Source organism: Myotis lucifugus, unplaced genomic scaffold (genome assembly GCF_000147115.1).
Source record: "Myotis lucifugus unplaced genomic scaffold, Myoluc2.0 scaffold_19, whole genome shotgun sequence".
Lineage (NCBI taxonomy): Eukaryota > Metazoa > Chordata > Mammalia > Chiroptera > Vespertilionidae > Myotis > Myotis lucifugus.
Window position 1 is genome coordinate 264066 of NW_005871067.1, and position 15547 is coordinate 279612.

Below are 15547 nucleotides of genomic sequence, written 5' to 3' on the forward strand. Positions count from 1 at the left end.
TCTTGTGATGCTCGATGGCCCTCCCGACATGGGTGCTCAGTAGAGCGTCAGGCGTGTGAGAGGTCAGACCCTGGAATGCTGCCCTTCCTCTCTGCCCGAGGCCTTTTCCTAGAAAACTGTGGCAGAGAAGTGTTTGCATCTTCTGGTACCTAGTGTGATATGAAGGCCCTTCTTGCTTCTCTGATTATCTATACTAATAAAAGCCTAGGTGGTCCTCGCGCCCTTGAGTGGGATGTCATCACAAGATGGCCGCCACAAGATGGCTGTGCACACAGTGGAGGCAGGGCCCAGCAGCCGCTCCACGCGGTGAGGCCTGCGGTCCCGTGGCTCTGCGTGGCATGGAGGAGGCCAGTCCCGGTGTCTCCACCGCCTCACGTGGAGGAGGCGGGTCGAGGCAGGGGAGGGCAGTTGTGGGCGATCGGGCCAGCAGGGAGGGCAGTTGGGGGCAATCGGGCCAGCAGGGAGGGCAGTTGGGGGCAATCGGGCCAGCAGGGAGGGCAGTTGGGGGCAATCGGGCTGGCAGGGGAGCAGTTGGGGATGATCAGGCCAGCAGGGGAGCAGTTAGGGGGCAATCAGGCTGGCAGGCAGGCGAGCAGTTAGGAGCCAGTGGTCCTAGATTGTGAGAGGGATGTCTGACTGCCCCCAAGGGGTCCCAGATTGTAGAGGGTGCAGGCCGAGCTGAGGGACACCCCTCACCCCCCTGCACAAATTTTGTGCACTGGGCTTCTAGTATTTTAGAAAACAGGCATGTACTATTCTAACCAGACAATAACTAAATGGAGAACTTATCCTCTTAGGGGTTCTGATGAAGATTATTGTCACACAGGCTTTGCTGGCAAGGGGCACCTTTGGCCACCCTGTGCCTGTGATATAAGGTGGACACGGTTATTTCAGGCTTTGGATTGGACACAAGCAGTCATTCCCAGGTATCTGAGACTCAGGACTGTGGTCACAGGTCCTTATCCAATAACCGTTTCTTCAAACGCCCTTGGAGGTGCAGCAGGCCAGGGCGAATCAACTACTAGTACACCGAAACAGTGCTTAGTGAGGCCGCAGTATCTGCACCGGAGCCTGAACCTCGGTAGTCAGATTGGGCCCATCTAGACACATGTGTGTCTTATGCTTATCCCACCCTGGCCTTCAGGAAGATTGGGAAATGGTTGCATTTGTAAAACTGTAGCGATTCTATGGACCCTTCAAAAACATTCCACAGCTAGCACCGAATGACTAATGGAGGCAGGCAGGATGCTCAGCACCTACTCTGAATTATCCTATTTAAACCTTCTAGCCCTAGGAGCTAAGTCCTGGTGTGCTCCCCATTTTACGGTGAGGAAGCCAAGGCTTAGGGGGAGGTAATCTCCTACACAGGAGCGCCACGCCTACCAGCGTGGACGGAATGATTCCATGGAAGCAGTGAGGTGGCTGTTCTATTCTAGACACATCACAGGAGGAAACAATGAGCAATTAAATGGGCTCTGCCATGCAGTGGGGACCAAAACCCATCAACTAGAACAACTCCACTTCCACAGGTGAGAAGGACCAGGAACTCTGAAAGGGGTGTGCCTGCTTCCCCACGCCGCTGTCCCAGTGGCCCGTCTCCTCGAAGACTGACAGGGAGGGCCTGGCTTTGTCCCCGTCTGTGAATCCTTATGGAAATCGCCCTGCCTTGTGCTAAGTGATGGGATTCCATAGGCGAGGGCAGCACGGGGTCCAGCCAGGGCATTAGGCAAATATCCCTGTTAATCATAAACTCACTCGGGCCGCTGTAGATCGCCTATAAACTCTGCTTCTTCTAAGTCTGTGTCTACAGTTCACAGGTAGAAACCTTTCGAGGTGGACCGTTTTGTTCCTCGGAGTCAATTTGATATACTTGGAAGTTATGGGGAGAGGCTGGGATGCATTCATGGGGAAATGCACATCTTTTAAAAAATGAGGTTTTATAGATTGAAAACATTAATCCCTCATTACTGTGTAAAATTGAAAGCATTAAACCCTCATACAAAAACCAATCATGGGCCTGGAGATGTTATCAGAAAAGTTGGGGTATCCCTTTCCCCACTGACTGCTGGGGGTAGAGTCCTTACAAAATCTTGAGAAAAAAGAATTTTCTGAGGCTCTCATGGGAGGAAAAGTGATTTTAATTTGCATGTAAATACATCCCTGGGTCTGCATAGTCCCCTTCCCTTAGCCCAGCCCTGGAAGAAGTGTGGATGGGGCTTCAGTAGAGCTAAAATCAGAGCCAGTGTCCAGAGTTCCTGTTCCATGTTGCAGCCAGGTCTTGCAGCATCAGCTCAGTTGTAGCCCATTAGTCCATTGCGTGTGGGTCCCACATGGCTGTGGGCCATATGGGAGAATGCCAGGAAGCAGGAGCAAGACCCCCAAAAGCCAGGAGTCAACTAAGAGCCAAGAGATCAAACTCCTTTGTTTAGGGGATTAAATATCCCAAATTTTGTGCCCCTGCAGTGGTCATGTCCATTCTGGCCAATGACCTGTGCCCAGGTGTGACTGACAGGAAGGTACCTTCCCATGTCACCCCAACTTTACTGGACATGCGTCTATCTCCTCTCATCCAGTACTTTCCCCAGGGATCTGTGGGGAATGGACCAGTGGCTGCCTGGGGGGTGTAAAGCTGCCCAAATAACATGCCTGCAATATTTGGTCTTCCCTTTGCTGCTTTCCTGTTATTAATAACTAGGTTAATTACAATGGTATCAGGGAGAGCACAGAATTCTTGGGCCATGATTTCGACATTGTTAAAGAAGGAATTACAACATTTAAGGCTATGACCAACAAATGCCTTAAAAATTTAGCGGCCCCTTGGTCTCCATATCCAAATAGCACACTATGGGATGGAGGATTAAGTTTCAGCGTGCTGTGGGATGGGCCCCGCTGGGAAGCCTGTTAAGTAACAAGGTCATGGGAGTCCAGTTTTTAGACCTCTGTAGTGTCACTTCCACCGTGAAAAGGGTCCAGGACCTCCACTTACATTTCTATTTAAATGTTTTAGAGGAAGTTATTAAAAGCTCCTTCGAAAAGGAATGTTTGACATGTGGATGATGTCACCGGTACAATTAACGTAACAAATAGGGTCACCTTTTTAATGCCATTTTTACAAGACAAAAAATTTCAGAGCAATAAATACTCAGGGCGTCAACACGGAGCCATTACCTGGCCTTCAGGCTGCCCCCGGGCAGCATGGCGGGTGAGCCGGTGCCTGGGGATGCTTTTAGAACTCTGCAAGCCCACATTAATGTGGAGGAAAGGAGGAAACAAGCTCATGCAAAGCCATTTCCCCAGAAAGCTATTTCCTATTTATGGGCAGCAGTTATTAGTTCTCATGTAGACAGCATTTTCTATTCTCTTCAAAACTTATTATAACCAACCTCTTAAGTCCATTTCCTCTTCCCTCCTTTGTCCCCATAAATCATCCACGTATTTTTCCTCTCCCAGACCAAGAAGCATTACAATTATATTCACACATGGGGTCAGTCGTTAGCCATTTGTTGAAATACTCATCCTTTGTCTTAAAGAACACATAAAAATGGTACAAAGTATTTATTTATTATGAAATAGAACCTTTCACTAATTGGGATCTTAGTAACTGTTTTTCTTTATCTTTCTTTCTTTCTGTCTTTTTTTTTTTTTTTTTTTGCTTCTTCCAAAACATAAAGCAGAATAGAGTCATGTCATTCAAAGGGGCTCTCCCGAGTTTCAGAACACCAGGGTTTCAGAACACCTGGCTGGAGTCCTGGCTCTCACTTTCCAGCTGTGTCACCTCAGACAAGATTCTAACCCCTCTGAGCTTCTGTTGCCTACTCTATAAAATCAGAGCAAAGATGCCTGCTTTAGCCCTAGCCGGTTTGGCTCAATGGATAGAGCGTCAGCCTGCGGGACCAAGGGTCCCAGGTTCGATTCTGGTCAAGGGCACGTACCTTGATTGCAGGCTTCTCCCTGGCCCAGGCCCTGGTTAGGGTTCTTGCAGGAAGCAACCAATCGATGTGTTTCTTTCACATCGATATTTCTCTCTGTCTTTCCCTCTCTCTTCCACTGTCTCTAAAAATCAATGAGAAAATATCCTCTGGTGAGGATTAAAGAAAAACAAAAAAAGATGCCTGCTTTACGCAGCTTGAAATTTTCTGGGAAGATTAAGTAGGGCAGTATTGTGTATTGAAGAACATTCTAAACTAAACACATACAAATGTCAAGCACTATGTTACTATTCATGTCTCACAGCACTGGGGAATGCGTGATTTTACAGAAAACACATTTTCTCTGTAGATGAAGCTTATCTCTTTAGGGGTCCACTTTGGGAAGAAATCATAATAAAAACGAGATGCCCTCCCCTGTCTTCTTTAAGAGAGTACCATGGACATAAGAGAACTCTTTTTTGTGACCTAAGTAGGTTGCTGTTACACATCCATAGAATTCTGGAACATGGAAGAGGCAGCCTGCACTCAGAGCGCCTGCACCAGTCTGCGGGAGCTTGTCCTCACAGTCCTGGGTATCCGATCGAAGTCCAGATCAGGCTGCCGGCAGAACGGTTTCTGCCGAGGCCTCTCTCCGTGGATTGCAGATGCCTGTCTGCTCCCTGTGTCCTCCATGGCCTCTGAGCACACACATCCCTGCTGGCTCTTGATTACAGTCACCTTAAAGGCCTCATTTTAACTTAATCACCTCTTCAAAGATCTCATCTCAAAATATGGTTACATTCTGAGGTGCTGGGGGTTAGGGATGCAACGTGAATTTAGGGGAACACATTTCAGCCCATAGAAGTGCCCAACCTCCTCCGTTCAGAGGTGAGAAATGCCCACAGCGTGGGATGAGCCTGGAACAGAGGCCGGGCCTGGTGCGCCTGCTGCAAGTGCCACCCTGGCCTTGCCGGTTCTGCCTTTATTTCCCCTCCTTTCCAGATGTCACCTGACCACTCCCCTTCCTGGGCTTTCACTCCTCCCCCTTCTAACCTCCATTATCTAGAAACGCTGACATTCGGGATTCAGTGTACCGAGCGTTACTTAACATCACTCTTACGTGAAAGGTTCAGTTGTTGGGGTTGGGCCTTCACTGCTGCACGTTGTGACATGTATTTGGGGACCTTGAAGCCTCTTATATATACAGTCATCCGGTTTGGGAGCCCTGTTTCCAAAGTTAGACACAGGTAAGTAAAATACAGGGTTTCCCAAAAAATGTGTACACACTTTGAGTAACTATTAACTCCAATGGGTTAAATCTGAAAAGAAACAGCAATTGAGCTATCAACTGTTAAGTGTGTATACATTTTTTTGGGACACCCTGTATTATTGTACTTTAAAATGTGACAATGATAAGAAACCTTTCTGTTTTGTTACGCAGCATTCACAATGCCTAGCAGCTAGGAAAGGCTCTTTTTGTCTTACTGAAGCCACATCTCGTGTCCTTGCACAAGCCATTTACACACCCAAACGAGCAAAACACATCTGTCAGTCTGCCCCCACTTCACTGTGTGCAGTGTAACAGCCAGTCTGTTCCGAGGTCTCATGCTTTTAAGACTTTGACACTTTTATAAAATTGACCACAGCAACCCTGTGAAATGCAATCACATCATTAATCATTAAAGTGTCAAAAAGCAGTAGTCCTGAATTTCCCATTTTTCATACTAATTGACAACATCTAGAAAGGCCCTCCCTGGGTACCTTGGACTGGAGGAGTGTCCATGGGCTGTGGGCCCGTAGATGTACAGCAGCACCATGGGCTGTCTTTCGGTTTCTGGTATGCTGAAATTGTTCCCACCTCAGGACTCTGCACTGACAGTTCCTTCAACCCAGAACTCCCTCCCTCCATCTCTGCACACGTGTCTCTCTGTCATTCATATCTATCTGGACAGTGTCACCTCAGCGTGGCCTTCCTGTCTACCCAGCAGCTAACCTCCCCTCTGCCCAGGCTTCCCAGATTTACCCTTGTTTGACTTTCTTCACTGCTGTTAGCTCAAGAGGCTTTTAATCTGCAATTGTGCATGTGAACACTTTTCTCATTTGTTTGCCTCCATGACAGTGTGTTTGGGCGCATAGCGGGGGCTCAGTACATTCAATTACTCTGTTAACTCGGCCTGCCTATCTGGCCACAAGTACAAAATTGATTATGGCACAGTCCCCGCCCACTGGCGAGGGAGACAGGTGAGGAGATTCAGTTCAAAACAGCGAGTGCCTGAAGGGAGATATGCCAACGCCTTCCCTCCTCGCTGGGCTGGCAGAGCCCGGTGCACTGTGGCCACTCCCGCCGCCATTGGGTGGAGACGAGAGAAGCCTGGGCCGTGCGCCAGCACCTGCTCTTTGGGCCTGGCCCACTCCTCGTGGCCCCGGGTCAGTTTGTTACCTGCTCCTTGCACATGGAGGTTAGGCCACCCATGGACACCTGGTGGGCGGGTGACAGTGGGTAACTACCTGTCTAGGCGGGGCGAGCTGTCCCAGGAAGCACCACAAACGGGAGCTGCTGTCTCCATGGCACAAGCTCCCCCAGGGCCCTGCAGAGATGGCTCTTTCACTCCCACTTCTACTCTTGGTCCATGATCCTTTCATAGTCCATTTTCAGCCCCTCCTTCATGACATTTTCCCAAAAAGGGTCCTAAGGAAAGAAAAAGAGGGTCGGGCTGCAGAGAGCAGTGTGGCCCGGATCCCAGGTAGCGTGTTCCATGAGCCTGCCTGTAGCTGAGATCTGACAAGTCTGGACAAAGGCAGCGTCACTAGAGGGCATTTTTCAGGCATCATAGCTCCTCCTGATCGGTGCCCATTTGTTACAGGATCACTGCCATCAAAAAGCAGGAAAAGAGAGAAAATAAAACCACAGCATAAAGATGCTAATAATCTTTAACCCCTATGAATTTAGCCTAATCAATATATATATTGCTGGACATTAGTTTGCTGGACAAACTAGTGTCCAGCAAAAGGGCATATAATTTATACTACCTCAACATGAGAGGGTAAGGTAGCCACCAGAATGTTAGGTGGGAAGACATGGGAAATGCCCAAGAGTATAAAGAAGTCGCAGGACTTCAATAGCTAAGAAGGATTTTGCACTTGGAAATTCCATTTTTCTTGGTTCAGTGAGATAATGGGTAATTTTTAAGGTAAATTTTTTTCCTTGAATTCTGTCCTTTTATTTATTTCCATCTCCTAAAGAAACAACTTAATCATTTACCTAACTGTGAGATCTCCTGCCAGCAATATGTAACAACAGCGACTAGACCCCAGGCTGGGGGACTCAAATAACACAAACTTATTTTCTCACAATGGCCGAGGCTAGCAATCTGAGATCAAATTGCTGGCAGGGCTGGCTTCTTCTGAGGCCTCTCTCCATGGCTTACAGATGGCACCTTCCCCCTGTGTCCTCACATCCTCTTCTGTCTTTAGGGATCTGTGTCCTAATTCCTAAATTCTTATTAGGATGCCAGTCATACCGGATTAGGATCTACTCTAATGACCTCATTTTAACTTAATTAAAATCTGTAAAAATCCTCTCCAAAGGCCATGTTTTGAGGTCCTGGAAGGGGTGCGGGGTGGGGGGGACATTCAGCTCTTAAAAGTGACATCATAATATTTCCACTTAGTGGAACAGTATTGTGTTATCATATTCAATGATTTGTTGTACAATTGATATATCTAAAGCATACTCTGGGACATAAGAAGCAACATAATATCATTTTTTTGTTGTTTTTATCATGATCTGTAGGGCCAGATCCTTCTCTCCAGTTTAAGTCTAGTGCTGTTAACCACCAAACTTGCTACCTCATTGGTAAACCAATAAAAACTTGTAGTTATTCATCAGACATTTGGAGCGTCTACTTCAAGTAACTTGATCTTGCTCACTGAGTTTTTCCCCTCTCACTTGACTTGTGAACTGTGGTTGAAATTAAGCCTGTGTTGCAAACGGCTCCATGGCACGTGTGCCGTGGTCCCGAGGGCCATTGTCTCGTCATGCTTTACACTCATAGGCTGGCAGGTTGGTGTCTTTGAGGTAGATATGTCTGAGGATGTTCTAAATATAGCTGTAATAATATTTTAGGTATTTTAACATCACACACACACACACTATGAATATTCATGCACACACACACACACACACACACACACATATATATATGCTCAAATATTTAAACTATACAACAGATTCTAATTCTGCTTTTGTTTTTTAAACTCATGCTCACGAATTAGGAGTGCTATATTCTCTCGGCCAATCACAATCCCATTATTTTAGAAATTATTTTCTTAGCAACTTGGGTTCTAGGGATTTATTACTGGGGTGTTGGCCTCTATGGCAAAGTACCAACTGTTTTCACATGAAGAAAGTAAGACTCCAGATGTTGTCTAATATCACTAAATCAGCCTCCGTTAATCTCTGACTGCAAAATGCCTGACTAGATACATCTTTGAAGATTTACCAGAGGCAAGAGGATATTTATTTCTTTAGGTACTCTGTTATTAGAGCTCTTCCCCTTGGGGCCCCAGCTGCTCTTCTTTTTTAAAAAAATATATTTTATTGATCTTTTACAGAGAGGAAGGGAGAGGGATAGAGAGTTAGAAACATCGATGAGAGGATGAGAGAGAAACATCGATCAGCCGCCTCCTGCACACCTCCTACTGGGGATGTGCCCGCAACCAAGGTATATGCCCTTGACCGGAATCGAACCTGGGACCTTTCAGTCTGCAGGCCGACGCTCTATCCACTGAACCAAACCGGTCAGGGCCCCAGCTGCTCTTCTTATCCAGTATCTTCTGCAGGCCTGGGGCTTAGCATGGGGTCATCAGGTGGAAATCAACATCACCTCTCTCATACATAATAGCAGTTGGGAATTTGGAGATTGGGGCTATATCTAAAAAAGGGGATTATATGTTAAAAAAAGGGGGGGATTACTTTGCCAATTTACAGGCAGCGAAACAGGCCTCTACTGCTCCTGATTTATTTAAGGCAGCAGCACATTCAGGGGCAGCTCAAGGATGAAAACCAATGGCCTCCCAGCCCCCAAATTGGGAGCCAGGCCCATGAATCATCCTGCCACTGACATAACTAAAATCGCAGGAGATAGAGAAGAGTCAGGGCATCTCTGACCTACAGATACTATAATCTTTTCAAACCCCGTCTCTCCTTCATTATGGTAGTAATGTGAAAAATGGTTTTTACTCGTAAAGCATGTAAACCAACAATAGAATGTTGTTAAATATATATATTTGCAGGTGTCCACTGGGCAATGAGTCCTGTAACTTAGGCACACAAGCTCCTGAGGGAGGAGAGACAGAAAGATAAATACATTTCCATTACAAATAGAACTATGGAAGCATACTATTTCTGTACCTTGCCTTTTCTGTTTAATAATGTATTACAGAAATCATTCCATTATATCACAAAAAAAATTTTTACCTTATTTTTTTTACTGGTTGCCTATAGCCCATTATGTATAGGATCTGTTCTATATGTATAGGGTGGGCAGAAGTGGGGTTACAGTTGTGAGTATGTGAAGCACAGAGTTTATTCTTGTATTATTATTTATTTGTATTACAACTATAAACCTACTTTTGCCCACTCCTGTATATTGGATTCATTAACATTTATTTAACTAACTTTCCAATAGCTCCCTAAGGCAAATCACATTGTAGTGACTCTTGACCAAATGTTCTTGTGTGCACTTGTGTTAAAACCTTCATGTTATTTTTTTCAATATAACTGATTTATTTTTATTCATTTTATAATCTTTTTATCTGTTTTATTCCATCTTTGGTCCCATTAGATTCTGCCTATATCCGTGTGTGTGTGTGTGTGTGTGTGTGTGTGTGTGTGTGTGTGAAACAGCATAGTGATGAGGTTTTCATTTTTGTTTTATTTTGCCATCATATATTTTTACCACTGTTGTGTAGAGTTTTAAATAATAAGATGAGTTTTCCGCCGAAACCGGTTTGGCTCAGTGGATAGAGCGTCGGCCTGCGGACTGAAGGGTCCCAGGTTCGATTCCGGTCAAGGGCATGTACCTGGTTGCGGGCACATCCCCAGTAGGAGATGTGCAGGAGGCAGCTGATCGATGTTTCTCTCTCATTGATGTTTCTAACTCTCTATCTCTCTCCCTTCCTCTCTGTAAAAAATCAATAAAATATATTTAAAAAAAAAAAAAGATGAGTTTTCCTTCTCTAAAAAAATCTAAATTTATCCTTTAAGTCATTTTTGTCATGTTATTTTTTAAATTTTCATTTTTTGTAAAAAACTGTAAGATATAATTCATGTACTATATATAATTTACACATTTAAAATGTACAACTCAATGGTTCTTAGTGTATCTGCAGAGTTCTGCAACTGTCATTACAATCTATTCTGAAACATTTTCATCACCCCAAAAAGAAATCCCATACTGTTTAGTTGTCACTCCCTAAGGCTACAAATCCTACCATTTATTTTTATTTTTTATTGTTGTTGTTAATTCTCACCTGAGGATATTTTCTCCATTAATTTTTAGAGAGAATGAAAGGGAGGGAGGGAGGGAGGAGAGAGAGAGAGAGAGAGAGAGAGAGAGAGAGAGAGAGAGAGAGAGGTTAGAGAGAGACACATCAATTGGTTTGGTTGCCTTCCACATGCACCCTGAGGTCCGGTAATTAAACCTGCAACCCAGGAACGTACCCTTGACCGGAAATCAAACCTGAGATCCTCTGGTGTGTGGGTCGATGCTCTAACCCTCAGCCACACTGGCCAGGACAATTCTATCATTGACATTTTTAAAGATATTGTGCCCTCAAAGCAGCGTATCGACTGTGTTCTCACCAATAATAGTCCACTGAATGTCCGTTTCCTCAGACCCTTCCTATATTACAAGAATATTTCATTTTTATTGGTCTTTTAAATTTAAAAAATGTATTGCTTCAGTTTGCATGTATTTTATCATGAATGGTGCTGACCATCTGTTCTCGTGTTTCCTGGCCATGTGTGTCTCCTCTCAGGGCACTGCATTGCAGACCTATTTTAAACACAAGAAGACATATTGTTGTCATTGCTTTATTTGGATCCCATTGACCATGGCATGATACACTACATGGGGTGGGGTGGGGGAACACTATGGAGTCAGTTAACATGGGTTTCAAAAACAAAAGCACCCTCCGAAGAGGCCCAGACACCCAGAAACCTGCCCTGGCATCCCACACCCCTGCCACCAGGCCTGAGCCACTTTGGCCTGTGGGTTCTTTTCATAGGGACTGTAGCCTCCAGTGGTCAGAGGTAGAGGAGGATGCTGACCCCCACGATGACCACACTACCAGGTATCAGAAAGCCTCAGCCAGACTCTGCTAATCATGTCCCTATTTATTAGTAAGCCAGCAAGATGCTGTTATACTGCTTGTGGTGGGAAGCCCAGTGTACGCCCAGCAATCTGCCCCTCACCTCAGGCATGTGACAATAATATCTATGTAATATTTAACATATTTGAAACCCAGGCCAGACCTCTTGTAACACTCCCTCCTCTCTACCACAAAATCATTTCCAGTATAATCCTGCAATGATGATTATTATACTAAGCATGATTTTCCTGAATCTATATAAACAATTAAAAACGCATTAACATATTAACATATGTACTACTATTTGTAATACCTTAAACAATAAAATAACATTTAAAAACATAAAAAAATGCATCAACATTCAAATGAAAAGAGTACACACAACATCACTTCTTTGACATTTCTGCCAAACATGCAGGACCTGGATCTAAGGAGGGAACATCAGACGCACCGAATGAGAGGCTTTCTGGGGAACAGCTGGCCTGTCTCCTTTAAAAGTGTCTAGGACCTGAACGCCAAGGAAAGGCTGAGGGCTGCCCTAGACAAACGGAGAGCAAGGAGGCAGGACTTTGTTCTGGACTCTTCGTGGAAAGGACATTATTAGGACCATCAGTGGGACTTACATGGGCCTGAGCATCGGTGGCGCTATTGGATCGATGTTGACTCCCTGACTTTGACGACTGAATTACGATCATGGAGAAGGTCCTTGTTGGTAGGGAATATATACTAAGGAGTTTGGGGTTGGTGGCAGGTCAAGCATATTATTCTCAAATGATCGGGGGGAGGGAAGGTTATTTGTACAAGTATGTCCTCGGGCCATACTTTCAAGTTTTCTCTGTGATCTTTTTAAAATATGAAAATTATTGTTAAAAACCTCAATGGTAATTGTAGCAATTGTTTAGGATGCAGACCAACAAAGGACTGTTCTGAGGAGTATTTTTCACCAACAGTCTTTAGAATTGCTGACACGAGGTGACTGTTCAAGTCGGTGATTATGGCTTTGAAATTCTCCGCAACAGTGCCTCCGCTTACTGCCTACCCGCGGGGGAAGCAGCACCCAGCACCCGCCCCTCGGTTCACCCTGGTTACAGTGGCAGATCCTGCTCACAACTTCAGATGTGGATCAGATTCCCCCACACAAAGGTGGGGCATAGGACACTGGGGCAATTGACCAAAAAGACCACTGGGGGCAGTGTTACGCTGCTGCACTGTCCACACGGGCAAGGTGCCTATCCATCAACCCACACTCATTTCATCCGGGGAAAAACACTTTGAAGCATCCTGTGTGCTGATTAACAAACTCTTTTAGTGCCAAATGTGGCCAAGTAGCCCTTGAATTAGCTCATCCTTAAGGCGGGACTTCTGATCAGGGTGTTTCAAAGCCTAACTACCGTGGACGTATATGTCTGACCATAGCCAAGCACCCCTGGAGTGCAGGTTGTCACGAACCAGCCCGTACACCTGCTCACTCGATTTTGAAGTGGCCATGTCTGCGCATGCGCACAGGAGGCGAGCACGGCAGCACCGTCCTTGTGGGCCGTAATGACCTGTGCCTGCACCTGGACGTCTGGGCCATGCGAGTGAAAATCAGCACCCCTTGACCTAAACATAGTAGATTGCCGAGGTGCTTTTCTCCTCGTGGAAGCAGTTTGCAGCTGAGAAAGAGATCTTGCAAATGATCGCAGTCTGCTCTTGCCCACAGCCCAGGGGAAGCACAGATTCAAAGAATCAGTGGATCAGTGGCTGCTGTCATTGGCTTGTCCTCTGCTGGCGGCCTGGGAAGCGCACCAGGACGGGGACCGGGAGGCATCCTATGCAAGGGGGTATTGCTGGTTACTGTGCAGCCTCGGGCCCCTGAATGGAGACCCGAACTTCCTGTGTGAATGTCCAGTTCAGCATTTCAGCCTGGGGAGCACAGCCTTTAACCTGGTGCTTCGCCTGTCCCATCTCAGCTCCCAGGAATGCACAGGTCTCTCTCGAGCCCCGACAGGCAGAGGAGTCGCCCACCGAGGACCTTATGAAACGTTTAGGTCCTGGGCTGCTTCCCCAGGGTCCCTGACCCACCCACGGTGTGCCTGGGAGAGTCCTGCCGGACAAACCCCAATGATGTTGATGCCCACGGTCCGTGGGCCCTCAGAGAAGCCCTGCTCTAGTGGCAGGACCATGGGGCTGGCAGTCAGAAAGCCCAAGTTTGCCTCCACAGCCCTTTCTATCCACAGCCGGTGACCTTGGGCCTCCCCACGCGTGCAGTGCAGTAGATGGGAAAGCCCTTTACAAACTGAGGCTCTTCCAAAGCAAGAGGGTCTTGCCCCGGTTGTGACACTAACCTTGTTGCTCTACCGTGGGTGCTGAAACCTTCTGGTGCCTCCTCTCCAATTTTTACAAAGATGCTGTTCTGTCCCCAGCCTTCAACACAGCCAGGTGTGAGAAACTACAGAAGGAGAAGGAAGAGCTGGAGAGGCGGTTTGAGGACGAGGTGAGGAAGCTGGGCTGGCAGCAGCAGGCCGAGCTCCAGGACCTGCAGGGGCAGCTGCAGCTGCAGTTCCAGGCGGAGATGACACGCCTTCAGGAGGAGCACAGCGCCCAGCTGCTGCGGATCCGGTGTCAGCACCAAGAGCAGGTATGTGTTTGTGCTGCGCTCTGTCTCTGCTGTTGGGATGTGCAGGTGGAAGGTGGAGGGGGAGCCATGCTACTTGAGTCCGGAATCCTGTCCGTAGGTGAGCTACTTGTAAAGTTCCCTCTCTGATTTCATTTCTTCCTTCCACTGCCTCCTTTCCTCCCCTCCTGCCTTTCTGGCCTTTCTCTCCTTGTTCTGCCAAGCATGCTCCTCCTTCCTGCCTAGACAGTTCTCCTTCTAGACCAGCGGTTCTCAACCTGTGGGTCGAGACCCCATTTGGGGGTCAAATGACCCTTTCACAGGGGTCGCCTAAATACATCCTGCATATCAGATATTTATATTAAGATTCATAACAGTAGCAAAATTACAGTTATGAAGTAGCAACGAAAATAATTTTATGGTCGGGGGTCACCACAACATGAGGGACTGTATTAAAGGGTCGCGGCATTAGGAAGGTTGAGAACCACTGCTCTAGACACTCCATGGCCATCCTCTCAAGCACTAAGAGAGAATTGTCTGCCAGGCTTACTGCTAGAATTTTGGTACGTGAATGTGCCTGCACAGAGTAGGTCGTAGGTTTGAACTTGCCAAATAAAAGCATGAATGCCACTAGCTGGCCCAGCGGTCTTCCCAGAGAAAGCGATTCATCTGGAATGAGTAGAGAATGGTTCCCAGGGAGCCCGTCAGGCGCAGCAGGTAGGAGCGGGAGCCTCCTTGTCCATCACTGTGGGTGCTGACCGGAGACTCTGCTTCCATGAGAACCAGTTCTGCTCCGTTCTTTTCTCTTCTTTCTAAGTCCCCAAAGCTCTGTTGCCTTAATACCCGCCTTCTAAGTGGTGCATTGTTTCTCGTGGTCTGCTAGTGGCATTTGCAAAGAGCACGCTAAGTCTCAGGCTGCCCCCTCCCACTGCTTCCAAATAGACACCCTGGACGGTGACGGTCCCCAGAGGTTTGTGAGCCTAATGGGCACAGGGAGAATTCCAGAGTAATAATAAGCACCATTGTTGTCATTAAAAATCTCCCATTTGACACATTTTATTCCATTCAGCATCTTTTCTGTGGAAACCAGACACACCTGCCTGCTTAAGGTTGTTTAGACTTACAGACCAGGAAACAGAATAGGTTACAGCTAAAGTTACCACTGGTGCTAATGTTAGAACCAGGTCTCCAGCATCTTGCCTCCTGAGCTCGCAGAGCAATAACCTCTGTAAGCAGACGTTGTCCCTGAGCTGTCTGCAGAGTTAGCATGGCCCTTGGATACATCCCCAACCCGGTGCAAATAGCGGCTCTGAGCCTCTGTATCCCTGGGCCATTCGCTCCCAGTTTTGCACAGAGGACGTGTTTATACCTGTGTCCACTAAGAGACTTCTGGTCCAAAGTTCAGGGTTGGCTGAGAAGGTGCCAAGAGGTGGGAGGGAGGGCAGGAGGTGGCTGCCAGGCAGGAGAGGGTGCTTCGAGGGGCCCTTGGAGTGAAAGCTCCCTTGCAGTGCCGTGTCTGGAAACCACGCAGCTGAGGCCACTGCTGGGCAGAGCCTGTCCACCGGTGGGGCTTGGGGCGGGCAGAGCGCCCCTCAGCGTCCTGTGAGCAGAAGCACAGCCGGCAGATGAGCCCTCACCTCGCCTTTAAGCTGGGACACAGCAGCGTTTT

At 47.0% G+C, this 15547-nt stretch overlaps 1 protein-coding gene across 1 annotated transcript in view; it reads left to right on the plus strand.

The window, feature by feature from the left end:
* Positions 1–15547, plus strand: part of LOC102418833 (microtubule-associated tumor suppressor candidate 2-like) — a 56440-nt gene that overhangs the window by 25717 nt on the left and 15176 nt on the right. The window contains 1 exon segment of the mRNA XM_014452863.2: positions 13688–13902. Coding sequence (XP_014308349.1) covers positions 13688–13902 — 215 coding nt within the window.